This window comes from Cyanistes caeruleus, chromosome 1 (assembly GCF_971803275.1).
Source record: "Cyanistes caeruleus chromosome 1, bCyaCae1.hap1.1, whole genome shotgun sequence".
Lineage (NCBI taxonomy): Eukaryota > Metazoa > Chordata > Aves > Passeriformes > Paridae > Cyanistes > Cyanistes caeruleus.
The window spans coordinates 83827990-83850216 of record NC_141701.1 but is presented as its reverse complement, the minus strand read 5'-3'; the positions used below and the strand labels follow the sequence as shown (position 1 = coordinate 83850216).

Genomic DNA, 22227 nt, shown 5'->3' with positions numbered 1-22227 from the left:
TTTTTTTCCTGCCCAGCCAGTACCAGGCACGCTGTGTGTGCATGATTGTCTATCAAAGGCTGGTAGTAGAAACCTCATGAAGTCCTCTGTCACTGGAGGGAGACTTCAAATGAGGTGTCTGTCTTGCTATGCTTCTCATCCTCTCTTTTACTACTTTCAACCTAAGTTGCTCTAAGTGGGAGGAAATAACACTGGTAAGCTTTTGGATGAAACTTGCACTGAAGGAAATGGAAAGTGCAAATACTTTTTTTTTTTTTTTTTTTTTTTTAAACCCAAAAGATGCATATCTAATTTTTGGGGAGGGGGGCAAAATCTAATTTGATGTGGGAGATAAATTTTATAGAGTTGATTGGGAAGGTTTGCTGTTTGGGGAAGCCTTGATGAATACAGTATTAAGTCTCCTCTGTGGTAGAATACTGACAATCCAGTCTGAAATTTTCTTTTTTTAAGTTGAAAACAAGTTTGTTTTCATCTTTGAGGGGAATCCCTATGTTAATTTTAAACCTTTCCAGTTCTAACTCTGAAGTTGATCCTGTAGTTGCGCTGCTAGAGCAATGTAAATAAACATACATGACTAACGCAATTATGCTACCAAGCACCAAGAATGAACTCCCTTGACCAAAAAAAGGTATTAAATCTATAAAAATACCAACTGTAAGTAATGTATATAAAATTAAGTCCAAAATGAAATTTTTAATGGCATAGGTTACTTTCAGCTGAGGGGAACAGTCTTTTCAAAGCTAACAGCTGCTTCAAAGAAAGTTGTTAAAATTTTGTTGGTCTTTATTTCAAAGCATTTACTCAAAAAAGTGCTTTCCCCCTTTTTACTTTTAGAAACTTTAACGGGTGTAATAAAAGTTCATGAATCAGAGATGGATGTTTGTCTAGAAGACTGTTTTGATTTCTTATTCCATCGTGCAGAAGCTGCCTGCCTTGCTTCTCTGCAGTCTGGGAAGTTGGTGTCCAATCCTTTTCCACACAGCAGAAAGGGCATGGGCGGCACTGCCTCAGTCACAAGCACAGGTTGGTGTCTTGCGAAAGGTGGCGAGACAGCTCAGCTCTTGTGAAGGCAAGACCCTATTGCCACATAGAGAAGTAAAGATGTCAGAGAAAGAGATATCCAGGGCTGGATGCAGCTGTTTGCCTCTTTCCAACCCAAACCATGGGGGCCTATGGATCCCAACGAGAAGTGAGGATGGTTGAGGGATGAGTACAGTAAAAGGCATCTGAAAGCCAGGAGCTGTTTGTTATGTTGGACCCTCAGGATATTATCCAAGTATCTCATCCAGCTGCCTTTCCTGATGAGCGCAATTAAACCCCATGAAATAAACCATAATTGCAGGTTGGGCGTGCTTTAAGTGTTTTACAGTGGCATTATCTGCTCTGTAAGCGCTTCCAGCCAAAAAGGATCCACTCCACACCTGTAGCATTTGCAACACTGGCAGGATGAAAGGAGATCTCCCATTTTAGGAATGCACTCTGAAGAAGTGAGGAAGTTCAGATTAGCCTGCCATCATCCTGGTTAAGAATGAGGAAAATATGCATCCAGGCTTCATGGGTACTACCTTTTCCTATATTTTTTACATGCAGAAAACTGTTTTTAAAAGCATTCTATACAACTGACAGCTGTTTCCTAGGCAGCAGTGTTGGGCCACACATTGAGCAAACCAGATGAGAGACTGAGCAATAAATAGTGGCACGCACCTGATAGCAGCAAATTATGTGCATCCTTGCAAGTCTCTACATGAATATTGCTTTCAAGGCATATCATCCAGCTTGGCAGAGATACCATAGATCCGTGGGTACTGTGGTCTCACGGACAGAAACAAACATGAAAGGTCATGTGGTTGGTGGTTAGTTTTACTCAGGGTGAATTAGAAAGCTCTTGCAGGAACAAAGGCGTGCAGAGTAAATGAATGCTGGCACGGGAGGGAGCAGCACTTAATGCCTGGAACTGAGGGAAGCACGGCCATAGTGGGTGGCACAGACAAATGCCTCACTGGACACAGCACCAAAAATCATTTACAGAGCCATTGGCTGTGGGAGGAGTGGCTTGCTAATTTGCATATATTCAAATTCCCTACCTGTGGGCACAGTCTTAGTGACCTCTTTCAGTAAATCAAGTATTCAAGCTGTGCTCCAACACCATAAGGCAATGGACCTCTTCAGATGTCATAATTGTATTTACCTATATTGCTCTAAATGCTTCTTTCAGGTTACTCAAATTTAGTTTACTGCTGCTGGGTTTCTCGGTTGGTGGTAATGGTGGTTTTGATTTTTTCCTAGAATAGAAAACCTCTGCAGATTTTCAGAAAAAAAAAGTGGCAGTGTCCTTGCTCACTGTGAGTGCAAACACATCCTGCTTGTTTCGTGCCTGCTCAGGCAGGGCTTTAAACAATCATTTGCTTCTCTCCAACTTCCCTGCTCATGAGCCAAGGAAATAAAAGGGTGGGCAGGTCACCAGGAACCAGGATTGCTGCTGAAAGCCTGTTGATGTTAACACAAAGGTACAGGGAAAAGGTGTCTGCTTTCAGATTGTTGGGAAGTTTGGAGTTCCCAGGCATTACAAACTTTTCTACCTCATTTGTTAATAATGCATCTGCTGTACAGCAGGCATCTGGGAAGCCACTGAAGAAGGAGCAGGCTTTCCCAGGATCCTGTCTGGTCAGTTGCCTGACCATGGATAAGAAAGCCATCTCAAGAAAAGAATCTGTCCCTCATGCTACCAGAGCTGACTGATGCCTGATGGCAATGCTTTCACCTCTCTTAAGTGTCAAAAGAGCTCCCTGCAGGTGAGCTGCTGCTTGTATTCCTACTCAAGCTCCAATTCTTTGTACAGCTAATTCTTCTTATAAGTCTGATTAACTTTGGTGGGCTGACTCACATAAAGGTAAATGTGTGTGGAAGGACTTGCAGGATCAGATCTTGAGTAGTCAGCATCTTATTCTGCTACCTAAAAGCCCCATAATGATTTATTAGCTGACTTTGCACTGATTGCATGTTCCTTAATAAACCCTGAGCTTCTCTTGCTACTTCTTCCATCTGCCTCCAAAACCATATTGCCTTTGTTTTGGATGTCTTTTTAACTGTTGTTTTATCCTGCTGAGCTCAGACAAACAAGCAAGGTGAAAAGCAGAACTGTGATGCAAACTCTTGACACTGTAATAGATGTTTATCACCCATTCAGGTAGCACGATAATTGCTTTTAAGGTGCCGCTCCCTTCAATTAGAGCCATACAGGTCAGATGCAATGCTTTTGACGTTTAATGTTAAGACCAAGGCATTAAATGTGCATAATTTTGTTTTGCTTTTTTACAGAGTCCCAATTTGTCATTCTTCAAGGCACAGCTTTTGTTTTCCATGACTCAACACTAATACCCTTGCTTAAAGCAAACACTTCTCAGGATTTTCCCTTGTGTTTTTATATTTTTGGTACAGTCTCAGCTGTGCTTGGTTTTAGCAAGCTTTCTGGTGAACCATGACCACTATTTTCCTACTAAACTTTTTTAAAAAGCTGGGACCTGTCATTCCTATAGCAAAAAGCTGAATGTAGAGTTGGTGAGGAAAAAGCATCATCACTAAATCCCTTTCAAACAAGAGTATCTCATAAAATTTTGCTGTACCTGTTTCCATCAGGAATCAGTTATGAATTATGAAACTCTACTGATTGTGTCCTCAGTACACTGTTCATTTAGCTGCCCTCACTTGCACTTCTACATGCAAAATACCTTTAAATACCATAAGCAAAATCAGTGATATTTTCAATTCCTTCTTACAAAAGACCATAGATTTTATATGCATATTTTGCATCTGTCCCGCACTGATTTACTCTTCGGGCTTTAAGAGAGATCTTGCTAGAATGCTGCTTACCCAGACGGGGTTTCTACGTTACTCAACACCTCTGTCTGATGTATTTTCAGTTGCAGGACCAATTGCATTAGATTGAATCACCAGCACAGTGACAGACTGAATGAGCATCCAGGTTGGTTATGGTCATTCTGATTTCCTCTATCAATTGTTCCATTTAAACCACGGAAATGGTTACATGGAAATGTCAAGTTACTTTCGGTGTCGAGAAACCTCTTTTTCTTCATTCTCCTTCAGTGAAAGAATATAAAGGTGATGATGTTACTTGGTTGACAGATCCCTTTCCTGCATTTCTGTCATCAGAAGCCATCCTCAGCTCATTATTGCAAGCACCTTACTTTTGGGAGACTTTCATATGGATAGAGATGTGATGAGCTTGTGGTCCAGCATTAAGCCATGCTGTGAGTTACACACACGCCCTGGTGAGGTACAGCCCTTAGTCCACGATTCCACAGAGCATCATCAATCTTATCTGAACTCATTTCACTTGCTGTCCTGCAATCTCTGTCCATTTTAACCCCCGAGAACTCAACCATCCACAGCCAACGCCGCTTCACACATGGGCAGGCGGGAGTGCACACAAGACAGATGAGAGGGCACCGCCTCGTTCCCTTCGGTTTCCCTGGCGGGGTCGAGAGCAGCGAGCTCCCGGCTCCCGCAGGGTCCCGGGGGGGTCCCGCCTGTCGCGGCCGAGCCCCGAGCCCGGGGCGAGCGGCGGCCGCTGGGTGGCAACAGCCGCCCGCCGGAGAGGGGAGAGGCGAGGAGGGAGAGGGAGAGGAGACAGGAAGGGAGGGAGACGGGGGAGGATGCTGGCACTAGGTATGGTGCCGAGTGCCTCCCCGTGCCCCGCTAAAAAACAGACTCCAGAACGATTAAACGCTCTGAGCGCCTCCTCGGGCACCTGGAAAGGCGCTGCTTCGTACATGCCAGACACCGATTCCTCGGTGCGACCTCGAAACAAATCCCGGGATCACCGAGGACACAGGTGAACTCCGTTTAGGGGAATCCTTCTCCTTTGGATGCGAAGGCTTCCCCTTCTTCTGCTGGAGGGAAAGCTGCTCACCCTTCCCACACCAGTGCCATTTACTCAGAGGAGTAGCCACCCTGTGAACTAAGCGTGACAGGTCCGCGCCTGAAGGAACCATGTCTAAAAACAGACTCGGAGGGCAGGGTGCATTCATTCCCAGTGCCCCCTGTCCGAGAGAACTCATGGTCACATCTTTGTTTAAGCATTTTATTCCTTTTAGGTTCGGGGTAGCTTATAAATGAGATTATCGTCCCAATCACCCTTATATCGATAAAAACTGGCAGAATTATCAAATGTCTCTTTCCCCCTCCTGTACCGAGCAGAGAACAGTGCCGGGAATGTCCTTCTCCCGTTCGGCTTGGCATTTCCCGCTGCGGTGCCCCATTTCAGCCGGGGCAGTCCCAGCATCACACACCCCTGGCCCCCGGTGTCTCTGCTCGGGATGGCAGGGGGACTGAGCCATCGCTATATCCCAGCTCTGTGGGTTTAACCAGTTTTAAAGGTTAACTCTGCTTCTTTGGTCAACTCCAGATTGACCTCATCTTCAAACAGCTCCAATAGCCAAAAAAAAAAATATCTTCAGGCTGGTCGGAGGGACAAACCTGAGCTCCGTTCCTACAAGAAGTCCCAAAACCCAGCTCCCCGCGTGTCCCATCGCCTGAACAGGGACCGGGCGGGCGGCCTGGGCGGAGCAGGTGTGCGGGAGCCCGCACGGCCGGGGCCGCCGCGGGGAGAGGGGCACCGGCAGAGCCGGGCCGGCGGGATCGGCTCCGCACGGGCTCCGCGCAGGGCCGAACCAGAATGCACGGAGCCCTGCACGCCTGCAGCGGGCCGCTTTGCTTTTTAAAAAGGTGTATCCGGACTTCTTTTTTTTTTTTTTTTTTTTTTCCTCCCTGTTTCATTTATTAAAAAAAAAAAAAAAATAAAAATTGAAAAAATCATTTCTTTAAATGAGTGCGCGCGGGGCGGCAGAGGCGCGGAGCGGGACGCGCTCCTCTGCGGAGGGCCGGCAGCCCCCGGCCCCGCCGCCGCTTTCTCGGCACGGGCGGCGGCGGCGGCTCGGGCCGGCAGCACCGCCCGCGGCCCCGGAGCCGCCCCTCCGCGCCCGCAGCTCCGCCGCGCTCCGCGCCCCCGGAGCCGCCCCGCCGCCGGCCCCAGGCCCGCGCCGCGATGGAGGGCGGGCCCGGACCGCGGGGGGCTGCTCGCCTCCCCCCGCCGCCGCCTATTTTTTTTCTTCTTTTTTTTTTTTCAGCACACCCCCCCCTTTCCACCCCCCCCCCCCCCATTTCCCCCTTTTCTTGAATGAAGCGTGAGGCGGAGCTCTAGGAAACCACCGCGCCCGGCTACGCCGCGCGGGGCCGGAGCCTCCCCCTCGGGCTCCGCTCCTCCCCGCCTCTCCCCGCCCCCGCCGCTCCGCTCCGCTCCGCTCCGCTCCCCCCACCGCCGCCGCCGCCGCCGGGAGAGCTCCCCGCCCGCGCCCGCCGCCGCTCGGAGCCGCCGCCGCCGCCGCCGTCCGGAGCCGCCGCCGGCAGCAGCAGCGCGGAGCGCCCGGAGGAGCCGCCGGAGCCGGCGGGGTGCGCGGGGCTGCGCGGGCGGGCGGGCGGGCGGGCAGCGGCGCCGCGGCCGCGGTCCCCATCGGCACCAGTCACACCGCACACACGCCCCGTCCGCGCCCCTCTTCGGCAGCGCCAGGGGCTCTTCCTCCGCCGATACAAAGCTGCTCGGGAAATGGCAGCAGTCAAAAGCAATTTTCCTTCTTTATTTTTATTTTCGTTTTTCAATTAATTTTTTTTTTTTTTTTTGCGCTCTTGCTTGTGAAAAAGAATGAATTTCCTAAATATATACGATTTTTTTTTTAATTTTTAATTTTTTTTTGGTGTGTGCGTGCGTGTGTGTGGAAGCACCGGGTTCCTGCGATCGGTGTCTGAATCTGAATGAAACTACGTAAATGCATATGTCTGTACGTTGCACTGGAGGGAAAAACAGAGCACTTCTGCGAGAGCTTGGATTCAAATGTGGTTCATCTGGTCTCCAGGATTTTCCGTCTCTTTGGGGTTGTTCGCCTTCCCGGGCTGCGAGGCGGGATTTTCTGAGCTTTGACACATCTTTGGAGATGTCTGTTAAACAGGAGTCTGGGAAAAAACATTTGAAATCGTAGAAATATTTTTTTTTGCCCCATTCCCATCCCCTTGGTGACTTGAAGCATCAAAGCGACCAGAACTTAACGCTTCTGAAGACTTGTGATGTTTGGATTTTATTGTTGCTATTTTTCTTTTAGAGGAAACTTGACAGAGGAACATATTTATAGCCCAAGTAAGTACTTTACAGAGGAAATTTAGTTTGTGTAACTTAACAAAAAAAACCCAAAACCTAGCGTTGAGGTTTCTAGCATAAAGTGCGTTGGATTAACGTCCATCCAAGGCTGCTTAGCAAATCGTGTTGAATTGCAGTTCTTACAGTGTGTGTTCGTCCGGTCCTTCGTGTCCATGGTAGTCCAGCACCTAGGGGAAAATGCACCTGATTTTGAGTCGGTATAAAATTTTTTAAGATGTATTTCAACACCGAGGAGGAAATGGTCCTAAAGTAAATTTATAATAAGTAATAAATGTGCACCTGGAAGTAAAGTATTTACAACATTTTAATCCCTATTTATGCCGTGCATCTCAAAGGAGGAAACACTGAGAAGACAAAAGTACCTCCAAGACCCCAAGAACTCCCCCACACCAGCATGAATGAAACCGTGTCCAATACAATAACTGGATTATAATTTTTGGTGTTATTAATTTTATTATTATTGGCTGCTTTACTTTTTTGGGTTCATCCTGCTCCTCTTCTTCCTCTCTCCCTTCCTTTTGCTGCTTCCTCTTGGGAATTATGGCTCATCCGGGGAGAAGAGGCTATGATAACCGGGAGATAGTGCTGAAGTACATCCACTATAAACTCTCCCAGAGGGGATACGACTGGGCTGCCGGCGAGGACAGGGCACCCCTGTCTCCAGGTCTCTCTGCTCCTGCTGCTGCTGCTGGGACTTCCTCTGATCACACTGGGCTGGTGTCTCCGCACCCCGAGCCCCCCGGCTCGGCTGCTGCTAGCCACGCGCCCCCGGCCGAGGGGCTGCGCCCCGCACCCCAGGTCGTGCACCTCGTCCTGCGCCAGGCGGGGGATGAGTTCTCCCGACGCTACCAGAGGGACTTTGCCCAAATGTCTGGCCAGCTGCACCTGACACCCTTCACGGCCAGGAGCCGCTTCGTGGCCGTGGTGGAGGAGCTCTTCCGAGACGGGGTTAACTGGGGCAGAATTGTGGCCTTCTTCGAGTTTGGCGGTGTGATGTGTGTGGAGAGCGTCAACCGGGAGATGTCTCCCCTCGTGGACAACATTGCTGCCTGGATGACTGAGTACCTGAACCGGCACCTGCACCACTGGATCCAGGACAACGGAGGCTGGGTAAGTCACCCCGATTGCTCGCTTCCTCTCCCTGCTCCAGCCCGTGTCTGGTGGGACCCCAGGCTGGGCAGCGCCCCAGAGATCGCACTCGTGGGAGCAAATGTTGTGCCTGGGGGGTGTCTGCACTGGGATGTGCCAAAGCAGTGCAGGCCTTTTGCCAGTTGTCAAGTTTCACCTTGATGCAGGGCACGGTGAAGTGGTTTGAAGTGGGGGGAACAGCTACAACTCGTGAGTGAAAGGGGTGAGCGAGGCGCTGTCTTCATCAGTGGTCTCCACTTTCCTGTGGTCTCCAGTTCTGTCCACCCTTGCCTGTTGGCGGAACCGAGGCAGGTTCCTAGCCAAGGCAGGGTCGTGCAGTGGGGTGGGAGAGGGTGGCAGAGATGCCCACCCAGCTGCCATGGAGGTTGCGGCAGGTCCCAGGCAGCGTCGGGACAGCAGGAACCACCTGTGTGCGTGCATGCCGTATCCCTACCCGTGAGGGGTGATGCACAAGGCTGGTGTGCAGCAAACACGGGATCCTGGTGTTACCAGCAAGCAGGTGGCCATCGGTGACAGTGCCTGCAGCTGTGCTTGTCACTAGAGTGGGGTCATATGGTATAAGATATGCCTAGAGTGAAAAGTCTCCGTCTTGAGATGAAACAAAGGTGCTGGGAACTGTGTCTGTGGGATTGTTCTGGAAAATGAGTATTTGTTGTAATCTGATGGGTGGCTGTGTTTTTGGGGTAGAGATCACCTCTGTCTGGGGCAGGCTTCAGCATGCCTGAATCTTCCCTAGAAAGGGAAGATTTCCACTTGTGGAAAATGGACAGCTTTTTCACTTGTAGTCAGTCAAAAGCCTTTTCTTTTTCTCTCTCCCACTCTTTCCTTGCAGAATAAGTAACTGCATTGATTTAGAAGGGCATTTCTTTCCTTTTTTCCTTTATTAGTTGATACACTGGAATAAAATGTGATCCCAGCCGTTCTCCCACAAACCAAACCTGTTGTATGTGTAAAGCTTATGATATTAGTGTTTAGGAGGGAGAAATGGCAAAAGTTATACTGAAGAAGAAACCTGGGTTGAGAGCTGGCATAACTCACCTAGAAATGGAGGTCAGCTAGGTAGGACACTGACAATTTCAGGTTCTGTCTCCTGTGAAACACAGAAAGTTGACTCAATTACACAGCACACCTTTAAGAGGTGTGTGTTAAAAAATGTAAATTACATGTATGTTTCCCAGTTAACGTGTTTTTCAAGGCTGGTGTTTATTAGCACTGGATCTCTCTGGTAGATCAGTGTTAAGCTAAATAATGTGCTGCCTGCATTGATCATCTCTGTTGAAAAAATGAAGGTGTTACCTTCCCTGCAGCTGAACTCACCTGACGAAAGGGAATTTGTGTCCAGGGATGCAGAGGACATTTCCTGCTGCTATAACGGAGGCAGCAAGGCTTTGGGGCCCTTTTCTCAGCAGGAATCCACACTGTGCACCTCCCAGAGGAGTGCTGCTGATCCCTGGCTACAAGTCACACTGGGGGCAGGATTGTTCTCCTGCTCTCCTCTGCTTCCATCAAGAAGGAAAAAAATTCAAGATTCATGGGGCCAGAAGGGGGAGCAAAAAATGTGTGTGTGTGTGTGTGTGTGAGAGTGCGTGTGTGTGTCTATGTATTATATACAAATAGGCACACATATACAGACACACACTTAGGTATATACACACATACACACAGAATGACTCCAGCACTTGGTTGTTGGGAGCACACTTGGGAGAGGGAGGTCTATCCCCTGACCCTCTAGCTCATGGATCACTACAGAGAGTTTGGTAGTGTGGTGGGGGGTCTTTTTTCACAAAACAGATAACTGGAGGGGGGAAAAAAAAAAATCTGCAAATGGTTCAGGCTTTTGGAGACCTTGGCTTGTTCAGAGACGAGCAGCTAAAGGGTTAGGGATTTTGCGATTGCACTTCTGGGCTGGGATGCCTAACTTGTGCGTAAGTCCCTCCTCAGGCTGGAAGCCCGTCTGCGGAGCTGGGGCCCTCGGTTCGCTCCAGAGCCAGTGAAGTCATTCTGTTGACTCCAGTGAGCTTTGGATCAAATCGTAAGCTTGCTGGAGATGTATTGTCCTGTGGGTGTATTGTGTAAAGAGAAACATAAATAATGAATAAAACTGAGAATGTGAAAAGACAGGTGTTACCAGGCGTGATTGGCCAGAGGAGGCGAGTGCTGGAGCTGTTGCTCGACAGTTAGAAGTACAAGAAACTCAGACTGTAAACAATGACTGCCTTTAAAAGGAAAGGATACTTCTTATTGATAGCCATTTAATTATTCATTGAGGTTTCCTATCAACAAAAGCTCCAGAATCTGGATGCACGTGATACCGTTTACTGTCGCTCGTTATTTGTGACCTACGCACGGAAGATGTGCAAAATACTACCTGAAGGTGGCTTTTGCCTTTATCTCTGGTACATGGCTGGTACCTTTGAGCCCTACCATTATTAAACACAGGCAAAACCTTCTAGCTGGTTACAAACATGAAGGTGCAAACACAGCTTTTGGGATCCTCTCTTCAGGCAGAAGAAATCAAGGAGGTCATGGGGCAGTGGATTTTTCTTTTTTTTTCCTTTTTTCTTTTTCTACATTTCAGGATCTGTCAGTGTAAAAGGATGCTTTGACATGTGTGCTTCAACTTGCCTCTTGGACCATACCTCATGTATGAACCTTATTCATAAATGGCTCTTCCAAAGTAGCCTTGTATTTGGTCATGCTTGGTAGGACTTCAGCACGGTCACTTGAAAGATCTCCCCGTCATGCAGGGTGCTACAAAAGGCAGGGGCCCTGGCTGCTCCAGCCTTCTCCTCCTTTATATTTTGACTGCCTGGTATTTTGTGCAGTGGTAAGTTTATTAGAGGCTGCACAGTACCAGAGAAGAGAGCGTCACAGTTAGTCATGAGAGTATATTTTACACAGCAGGTAAGCTGGGCAGCATGGGCCTTGTGTCTCATGGGTGGGCCTGTGTCTTACACTCACGCCTGAAATTTCATTGAGGTATTTTTCTTATTTGTCGGTTTGGTCTGACCCTGTTCTGTAAGTCGGCAGTGTGTTTTCAGGATGTGAATTCTTTATGTTGCAAGAGAAACAAAGAAGGAAAGCGTATCGAAGGGCAGGGTGGGAGGGGGATATGGCTGGTGGAGTATAAATTTTAGGCAGTAGACATTGCTGATAATGGTGTCTGAGGTTGTTAATGCCCTTACAATACACAGCCTCATGGGTTTGTTCAGAACTTAGAAAAAGCAACAGATGGGGACTGCACATAATCTGCATTATTAGCTTGTGGTTCTGGTGGCAAATAAATGCTGCTTTCAAACATTTTCACTTTGGCCAGGATACCGCAATATTGTACTTTGGCCTGATAACATCTTAATTGTATTAAAAAAGAAAAAAGAGGAGAACTAGCTCATCTCTGCAATTTTGTGGTACTTGGTATATTGTATACTTTCTGATTAAAAACTTAATGGCTTCATTTTGATTTCCAGAGCTGCAGAAGGACTGCTTGGCAGTGGCCTGTCGTGCTTGGCAACTTTTTTAACACTGACGTGGGGAACACTGAAGGGATGCAGTCGGTGTGGGAGAAACAACTGTGCTTGCCTTGCGGTGATGGGTTCCCTCTTTGGGCACACAACCTAACAGACGTGGGAGCCATGCTTAGCTCTGGGCACTTCTAGCCCAACATATGGCTTTCTCCCCAAGCTGTTCAAGAATAAAACAAGAGCATGAGCACTACAGAAGGAGGCACAGGCACCATCATATTTACATAGACTTGTACATTTTTGATGCAGAGTGTGCAAAGAAGCCCAGGTGAGAGAAGCAGAGAGAAAATTCAGCCAAGAACACTTAATTTTAAATTACTATGTTTACATTTGAACCAGGAATGCAATGGCCATGTGTTTTCATTTGATTCCGTTCCTTTATTGTGGTTCTTTATATTCTGCTCAAGAGTTAAGGCCGCATACAGGGGAAGATTTAGATGTCTGAAGTGGACCTTAGGTGGAACATAAGCGCTTGCATCCTCCGAGTGCCTGCCTAGCCAGAGCGGTGACGGAAGTCCCTGGCTTCTCACTGTTCCTCACCCAAGCCAGTCAGGAGCTGCTTCTGCCAGAGAGAAGGGAGGCACTTTGGGGCTGTGTGGGGAACCATTCCCAAGAACCCCGTGTCCTGAAGCTGGCAGGCACTCTCTGGCCCTGCTGCTGTCACTTAGGTGCCATCCTCACTTGCAAATGCATCTGAGGAGAAGCCCCCACTCTTCTTGGTGCCTCCTTAATTTAGGCCTCTCCTGAGCTTTGGCAATGAGACTTTCTCCAGCCTGGCAGTGGGGCATCACATCTTCAACATCTCAGGAGGTCTCACCTTCCAGATGGCTGCTGAATTTGCTGAGCTGTCCTCCCCTCTGGCAACAGGGCTCATTCTAATTCTGCAGGGGTAAGATTTCGTTTGGTGGAGGAGGAGGAAGAACTAGGGTGTCTAATTCCTGCAGTCTGATGTGTTTTCTCAGGTGGCTGTCCACAGCCAAATGAATACATGCTTCTTAGATGAGCAACGAGACCCCATGTTTCCCTTCTCCTGAGCTGACTGTCCTAATCACTGAGCTTCCTCTTTTATTTTGTGCCCTGTAGATCATTATTTTTCTTTTCTTGGTGGCATATCTTGGAAACGAAGCTTGGAGGATCGCTGCGCCCTGCAGTGGTCCATGGCTGTGTCATGAAGGTGAGGGATGGCAGATGTATCTGCCTCCAGGACAGAGCTAGAGATCATGGATCAGTGGGGCACAGGGCCCTTCCAGAGCTCCTGTGTGGGGCACTGACCAAAATCCCATCGCTTTTGGGCTCTGGATTTGGGCTGCTCTGCCAGGCACCCACACCTGCACAACACGCTGTTCCTTGTGCAAGTCCCGAGCAAAAGCCTCTAGCTCTTTCAGCTCAGGACTTCACCTTGCTTGGAGAAGGATGCCATGTGCTTTGCCAAGGAGAGCACGGAGCAGAGGCGCTTTGACTTTCTTTAGCGGCGACGTGCGGCCTTGTAACGACTCAATCCCCAGTGGGGCTAACCCCAAGTCGCTGTTTGACTGGTAAAAGGAAACTGTCTGAAATCCACTCAGTTAAATAAGTGAATTGGCAGTTTCAAGTGTTGCACCTTCTAGGTCCTTTGCCAGTTTTTGTGGCTTTGTGGGTTTATAATCGAATTCTCAAAATATTATCAAAATATTTTTCATTTTGCTGTTGCTGAAGAGCAAGAAATTCATTCTGCGTGTCGAAGCAAGAAGTGCTAGGGCAGAAAGAAAATTATTGTGGTTCTCTAGTCCCTTTCATTTATAATAGCTTTCTCTGTAACTTGCAAAAAGAGTAGGCTGCATATTTTCTCAGAAGTCTATTTTTTTTTCTAAAAAAACAAAAAAAAAAAAAGTATTGACTGTGACCTTTAAAATTTCAGAACCAGGGGTCTCACTTTTGGAGATGATGTCATTTGCCTTGATCTTGCAAAGAGCTGTAAAGTTCAAACAGCAATCCTATTAAAAAGTTTTACTTTACTTTCAATATTGAGAAAGAAGTTTGTTCTGTGCCTGCACTAACACAGGCATCTCCCAAGCTGCTGTGTTAGCTCTGCTGGACAGTAAGGAGCTTAGTTTTTTGAGTATGTAGCTTGAAATTCAGAGTCGGTAATCCATGAAGAAAATCCAGTTGAATTTTTCTGCCGAGGCACAAGCGTTCCTCCGATGGCAAAGCACGGCTCTAGCAGGAGAATCACAAGACCTATGCAATGATGTGTGAAATTGCATGTGGAGCGGAAGCATTTTCCCAGCGGCCAGATCCCAGGGCCTGGGCTTCCTAAGGCAGCACGGGAACTTTGTACTGCATCGCCAGCAAACATTAAGCCCTTGTGCTCAATACAGGTGTCCTCGATGAGAGGGTCATCCCTCAGCAGGTTGGACCTGGCGTGGTGGAGGGAGGTGGATGTAGAAACAGGAGTGGCGCTCAGGTGTCGCTCTGAAACCTCTGCTGTGGTTTTGGTCTCGTGCGGTGGTTTGTGCCTGGCGCAGAGAGAGCCAGCCTTGTGCTCTGCCATCGCCACCAAGGGATGCTGGGCTGGGGCTTGGGGCAGGGGTGGCTGAAGTGGTGGCTCTCTGCTTGCTGGGGCCAGATGCCAGCAATCATGCTGTGTCCTTGTCTCCCATCTTGCTCTGCAGTCCTCTCGCCAAACCAGCCCAAAGCCTTTGAGCGCCACGGTCCTGCCCCGGGGTTCTGGTAAGGCAGTGGCCACTGGCTTCTGGTCTGGGTAGCCCCTAGCTGGGTCAGCAGCCTGGTGGGCAGTCGTGGAGCTAAAAAACAATGTGAAAGATCTGGCTGAATAATGTCTATCCTTTAACAAAGAGGATTTTTACTTCTTGCTTGATTCATTTCCATCCCTTATGGTGATCAGGGTTATGGTGAGATGTTCTGGTCCTGTTTTAGCTTTCTGCTTCAAGGTGGACCAGCAGTTCTCAGCTTCTTGACTTCTATCCCTGATGCTGGCACTGGGCACTGGGTGCTGGGCAGGATGCCACCCAGCCATCAGGAATTGTGTGTGCCAGGTCTGGCCTTGCCCAGGCCACCTCCATCCCTGTTTTATTTTCCTTCACACCCTTGGGAGGGTGGAGCCCAGCCCTGTTTGGTTTGTTGGTTTTTTAAAAATAATTTATTTATGAGCACCTCGTGGCTGCCCTCCTGCTGATTTAGTAATAATAATAACAGCATTTGTTACTCAGTGGCAGCAAAATACTGATTATTTCTAAGGGCAGTACCGGCCTGTTTTATTTTCCATTTCATATATAATAATAGGATGGATGAAGGTGTGTGATGCCATAAATCTTCTCTTCCCCAGCAGGATAACATCCAGGCCTTCTTGGCAAACATGAATGCTGATGACAGATTTGAGGGATTTTTATTTTACTCTGGCTTTCAGTCTCATTAACAATCTGATAGCTTTTTTTTTTTCCTTTTTTTTTCCCTTTTGGCTCCCAAAAGACTGTGAAACCAGATAACTTTTCCAAATGCATCTAAAAGTCTGGAATTTATTTTCTGTTATTTTATCTTAATGTTAGTTTGCTGTCATAATTATTGTATATTGATAGATTTTGCAAAATTCCCCCTTGCTGTAAAGTTCCTTGCCAGTTTCTGGATTTTACAGTTAATGAGTAAAAAAACAAATCTGATGTTAGAAAGTGTGGCATTGACTTCAATAGGAACAGGAAGAGGCACTTAATTGGGCGATTGTAGTTGTGTTTACTTTGTATATGCGGCAAGAGAAATAAGATCAAATGAAAAAGCCACGGGTTTTCAGTTAATAGAGAAAACCAGCCTTTTCTGCAACACGTGATTAACCTTTGGAAGTTGTTTTCATGGGAAACCTGTGAGTGGAAGTACTGAGTTGCATTCAGGAAAGGTTTAGCTATTTATTTTTGAGAGTAATGCAAACATCTATGCTTCTGTTTGAGTCATATTGCTTGAAAGGGCAGTCATACACCTTGGGGTAAATTTAACATCAACTGCTGAAATCAGATCACTGGGTGCTGAGGGTAGAACTTTCTCCAGATAATGCTATTTCAAAATTATTGCTTTTTAAACGCCATTGCTTCTCCCCTAGAGCAGCTGGTGTTGGTCGGTGACTGGGTATACTGGGATGGATGTGCTGCTGGCCTCATCCATCCAGGGAAAACCTACTCCTGCCTGTGCTTTGTTACGGTAATTGTAAAGGCACTCGATGTGTTTCTAAGAGCACCCACATCACAGAATTTTCTCCTGTGCTGACTGGAGCTGTGTTACGCATTGCCACCTCTCATTTAAAGTTGCAAGCCCATCCTCCTTGTATTTGTCATCGAAGTTCTGCGAAAAGAACCAAGTGCCGGGTTAGTGGTTTCACTTGATGATTTTAGAGGTCTTTTCCAACCTAAATGATTCTGTGATTCCGTGATTTTGAGTTAGTTGAAGGAAATAATCTGCATCCTTCAGTGCATACATCATTTTACTGCTACTTTATTTAGGAAGCATAAAAAGAATGGTTCCATTTTGTTGGTTGAAAAGGCAGCTCGCTGAGTTTCAGGGTACTTCAGTGAGTAATTTAAGAATGTGGGCCAGGTACAATCTAAAAGAAAAGGCCTCATTTTACCCTGCATAGTGACTGAAAGACACCATTGCACAACTGTTTGAGAAAGTAACTAAAAGTCAAAACTTAACTTCCTCTTCTTGGCTCTAGTACTGAATACACAATAGGAAATGGGGCAAATCACTAATATCTCTCTTTTTCAGTTAACCCATATATGAAATACATGTTATATATATTATATACAAATATGCACACAAATAAACGCTATGCAGCACACAAGGTATGGGAAATTTGTTGTTGCCCTTCATGCTATCATGAATTGGGATGATGGTCTATATTTAAAAAAAAAGGGAGTGATACAAGGTACAATTTTGAACAAAATGTCCAGTTTAGTAATTTGGATCTTAGAATAAAGCTCAAATCTGTAGCAGTACATTTCGTCATTGCTGGAGCTTGCTAGCCTGGGAAAGAGCAAAGTGAGTCAGATTGTGAAACTATCTTGGGTGAGATTTGAGTAGAGGGGAGATAAAAGAAAGAAAAAAAAAGTTAAATGGAAATTAGGCTTAAACTTTTTCAGCTCCACTGTTTAGATGTGTTTAGCAATACTTGTGATGGAAGAAGATTAAAAAGATCAGTTTCAGGTGTTGATTTCTAGTTTTTATGTAGGGGAAGGGTGAGCAGTGAGAAATGGTGAGTGACAGTATTTGTGTTTCCCTTTAAGTATCAGCACAGTTCATTGGGTGTTTAAAGAAGGGATTTGTCTTTCCTTTTCTATTCCTGCTGTATGTACAAGCTGTCTGTGGCACTTCAGGGAAGGAGCAGTATAGGTATATCATATACACATGTAGTAATTATCTTTATACTTGTTTTCTTGTGTTCCCATTCACAAGCTTCGTTAAATGTTCAGATGCAAGCAGCAAAAGCAATTTTAAACATTTTTTTTTCAAAAAGTGAGTAGTAATCAAACCTTTTGGCTTAATCATGAGCTTGAAGTTACTCTTAACTATCTTGCTGAACTGAGGCTTAGGAGACAAAATTCTTGTTGTGTGCCTTGGAGAGACTTGCATGAGTCATTAGAAAGATGGGATAAGACCACAGACAGCAGGCCAGTGAAATCTATGGGACAGCCGTGTAGCATGTTTTTGTGATGGTATAACTATTGCAGGCTTTGTCTCTAAAGGAATGAGCTTCTTCCTTAAGAATATTCTTCACATGTTCAGACTGTATTATAAAACATAGTAGAGGATCCTATTTCTAATACCTTATTTTTAATAGAGAAAAAAGAGTTAGAAGTAAAGATAAATACACCTGTAAATGAGTTGGCATTTCCATTAGCAGAATGAGGTGGTCAGTGCTGCAGATAGATAAAACCGGTTGAAATTCCCAAGAATGAACTCTCAGCTTAAGTGAAAAAAAAGACAGTAAAAAAACTGAAGTAACGACTCCCTTGTTCATAACTGAAGCAAATTCTACATTGTGCTCCAAGCGTCTGCAAATTTTTGCTCAAGTCAGACATATCCAAAGCCCCTCTCCTGAAATGATCTGGCACATCACATTAAATCACACTCTCCAAATACCTAATCCTCAGTCTGCTGCTGGATGCACAGGGTCCCAGATATAACTGAGAAGGAATCCTAATGCCTGTGTTATTTCCAGGTTCCAGCTTGACCCTGTTCCTTTCTCTGTTTTCCAGATCTGCAGTAATTAGCAGCACTGCTGTGGAGCTTGGCTGAGGAAAAGGCTTTGCTCCTCACGGGGCTGGAGTGCCGCAGCAGGGTGCCCTGACAAGGGAGAAAATAAACCAGTCTCTTGAAATGTCAGGTGGCAATCAAGGCTGCGAGTAAATGAGCCGGCCTGGAGTCTGTTCAGGCTTCTGCAGTAGCTCACAGCTGTCTGCAAAAAATCCCTGCAGTAGAAAATCCGCATATTTGGCTCTGCACTGAATGTGTGGAATCCTTGCCCGTTTGGAGTCAATTGCTATTTTTTTTTCAGTGTGGGTGCTAGGACCGGTGGTGTCTAGCCTCACATAGCAGTGAGCATGTGGACAGACCCAGAAAGGGAGCAGTAAAGTGTTGTACAGAGCCTTGGTTACAGTGGATGGTTGGGCACAGCTGTGCGGTGGCGGAAAACTGGAGCAAGGCTGCCTCGGGCTTTTCCTTGGGAGTGCTTTTCAGCCTCCCCTGGCGTCCTCGCTGTGAGGAGAGCCCAGGATGCCACACACGTCCTTCTGACAGCACCTGTGTGGGACAGGGGTGGTAGTGTCCCAGCAGTTTTCCAGAAACTGATCCTGCTTAGCTTGGCCAGTAAAGCTGTTCCTCAGCCCCAGGGGAAAGCTGGGGAGCCTCCCCGGTGCTCTAGGATCATGAGAGGGGGGCCTTTCCTCTGTTCTCACTCTGGGTGGCACAGGTGGTGGGGAAACCTGCCAAGGCATACCTCTGTACTTTTTTTCGTACCTATTGAAGTGGATTGTTTCACAAGGGAATAGTGTATTTATTTTACAAGCAACTGTGTTTTTCCTGCCTTTTTAAAAAAAAATATTTTATTTTCCCCAACACAGTGAGAAGGATGCTTTTGACATGGTAGTACATCCTGCAGGCTGGAACTTCTGTGGGAGTTCAATGGACCAAAGGAAGAGGCAGCACTGGCACACTGTTTGGCTGTTTAAACTGGCCTAGGGTTTGTTTTAGAAAACTTGCTTGCCTTTTCTTTTTCCCTCTCTCTCCACTCCCTTCTCTTCCCCCCTGCAGACACAATACATCATTCTTGCAAACGCAACTGTTTAACTTTAATAACTGGCCTAGAGCAAAAACTGACAGTGGGAGAGGAGCTGTTTGGTTTGCAGCTGCTGACAGCTGGAATAAACTACCTGTTCTTTTGGAAGGGATGGACAGGCAGCTTGTTTGGTTTTCTGGAGACTTTGATCCCTAAAGAAACTCCTCTCAACAAAAGAAATAATGACTGGAGCTGTGGCGGCTCAGTGTTACTGACTGCTCTTTAGATGTAAGGCTCTGAGTTGGATGGGGAGGCGCTGTGTGCAGATGTCCCTTGTCTCTGTACTTCAGACCTTTCTGCTGAGAGCAGCTCCTCATCCTGAAAGGTCACTGTCGCCAGTGCCTTGGGAGAGACCCAGAGTCCCGCTAAAAATCAGTCTCCTGTGAGCAAGGTCCCAATCAGGCTGGTTTGACAGGAGCTCTTCAGAATAGTTAAATGGCTTCGGTTCTCAAAACCCTGCCTTGAAGCAATGAAGGCTGAATGATTAAGTTAGAGATTAAATAATTTTGCAATGAATGGTTTTACCTCTTGGCTCCTTAAGAAAGTCAGCCTTCTTATTTTGCCAGTTCTCAGAAGAAAATGGCACCAGTCCCATTTCCTCTTCTCTTCCCTCAGGGCATGCCACCCTTTTTATTTTTATTTTTTTTCCTCCCAGGGCCATTAGACAACATGCAAATTATTCTTAATAGGGCCAGAACAATACTGCATTCCCAGTGGGATCGTTAGGGTCAAAGCCACCGTGTGCCAGCCCTGAGTGTGATATTAATTTTGGCTGTGTCTGCCCCAGGGTTTGGAGGTCAAGCAGAAGGAGGCTGTTGAGCACAAATACAAGCAGGACCTGTCCCAGCAGCCCTCTGCCCATAGCAGGCTCTGGCCAGGCTGTTTCTGGGGCTTCTTCTGACCCCCTGGCAAGGCTGGTGTGCTGCAAGGCACTGGCTCCTTCCTCCACCTCTCCTGCAACCTCACTGAAGGTTCCTAAGAGGGGACAAGTCCTCCCCTGCACAGGGACCTTGCCAGCCTGAGCTTTGGTGCAGAGTCTCCAGAGGACAAGGAGAGCTTGGGGCAGCTGAGGAGAGGATGCTCTACCCCCACATTTCCTTCCCCTGCCAGTCCCTTCCTCCCAGGAACCCTGAGAGTCTTCCCATGGAGGAACATGTCGGCAATGAATCTTTCAACATTGGCTTTGGAAACTTCATGGACTGTGTACCACAGCTCAGAGGGAAAGGAAGGGCATCTGCCTTCATGCCTCAGCCTTGGGCTGAGTTCTGTCTCTTGCCTTTGCTTTAAAGTCATGGGATTTTGCCACTGGAACTGTTGGCAGGGGGATTAGGGCATTTGCAAGACTTTTTGTAACACATTTTGCAGAGAAGTGGTTGTTACTATATTTGAAAATGAATGTAGGGGATAAAAAATAAGTATGTCTAACATCACTGACTGAAGCAAAAGTAGAGAGAATTGGATGTCTCTGTCAGGACTGGGATTGCAAGTTCTTTTTATCCTACAAGACTTCCTGAGGGATGGTTATGCCTGCTGCAGGGCAGAGGCTGAAATCCCCACCAAGGTCACACTTTGGCAAATGTCAAGACCTTGGCATCATGTCTTCAACCTAGGTTTTGGTGGATGAACAAAATTAAAAAGGAATGAATGTATTAGATTTTATAAAATACGTCCAAGCAGTAGTTTGGCTGGGCTTTTTTTTTTTTTCCCTCTCTCTCTTTTTGACCTTGGCAGGGTTTCTGTGTGCTCCCCAATGCTGTGAATTCAGATGTGTTTACCTTTAAAAGGTAGCTATAGACTCACTGAAAGCCTCTGACTTCCAGGGAAGCAGAATGAGAGGGCTCAAGCAGAAAGTGAAACTCTTTAAAAACACAAATGCAACAGAGCAGCCTTCTTTCATTTTCCCAACTGAGCATAATGCAAAAAGTAAACAGTTGGCACAAATTACTAATACAGATTTGCCAGGAGGCTGATCAAAACCACACTGAAGTCAGCAGTATGTTTTGCACAAAGCTCAACAGGTTTTTTGCATCAGACCCATTGCAAGGTAGAGAAGGATATTTTTGAAAGAAAAATGCCATTTGAAAAAATGTGGAAAATTCTCCTGCTCTACCTCCTACATGTTTCTATTGTCAAACAGTCACTGATCTTATTTTAGACTTGACCTTCGTGTTCTTTCCACAGCACACAGGCTGAATGACATGTTATTCAAGTTCTCAGACAATATTATGATATATCTGCTTTTATATTTAGCTGTAACTTTTATTCTCCTTATAAACAAACCCACCTAATGTAACCACCACCTATCCAGGGAAAGTATTTCCATTCCCCTCGGCTTAATTTGGACAAATTTGGCATGAAAACATTCAATAGTTCCATAATAACCTTTGCAACAGGATGCCTGCTGTGCTGACATGCAGGTCTAGAGCGACTTGTACCATGTGCCAGGAAATTGCATTCTTAAGAAAAATCTAGACATAAATTCTGAACAATCAACACTTAAATTTTGAGAAGTCTGGCAGCAAGCTGTTATCTGCCTCATGGGTTTTCACTTTAATGACTTTTTATTTTCTGAGCACTGCCTCTCTGTCCTTTAAGCAGACTGTATGCCCCCAGCCCAAGTTAGCTGAGCTTTGGAGAGTGGAGAGAGGGGGCAATTCCCTCTTGTCGCTGTTGTGCGTTCCAGCACTGCGCCTTGACATGGCAGGATGGCTTTTCTTACCAAAAGAAAGCAGAACTTAGCTGGAAGTTACATAAATGGGCATTTAGCTCTCAGTGGGCATTCACACAGCTGCTGGGCTGCAGTGCAGTTCAGCCTTCCCCGGCAAGCTGGAAGGAGGATGGAGGATGGGAAGAGATGGAAGTACCACCAGATCCATCTATCCTCAGTCAGCTAGGAGCATCTTTACCCTGGGACAGGATGGTTTGTTGAAGTATGAGGGGACTGAAGACAGGGAAGAAAAGGTCCTCCCTGCCTTGAGGTCTCTGAACAGTTCATTGTTTTTTGCTCATCA

The 22227-nt window shown here is 46.6% G+C and overlaps 1 protein-coding gene across 1 annotated transcript in view; it reads left to right on the top strand.

Moving 5' to 3' along the window:
• Nucleotides 1-6544: 6544 nt before the first annotated feature.
• Nucleotides 6545-22227, top strand: part of BCL2 (BCL2 apoptosis regulator) — a 96003-nt gene continuing 80320 nt past the window's right edge. The window contains exon 1 of the mRNA XM_023919803.2: nt 6545-8338. Within this exon, the coding sequence (XP_023775571.1) occupies nt 7769-8338 (570 nt within the window). The 5' untranslated portion in view covers nt 6545-7768. The remainder of the gene's footprint in view (nt 8339-22227) is intronic.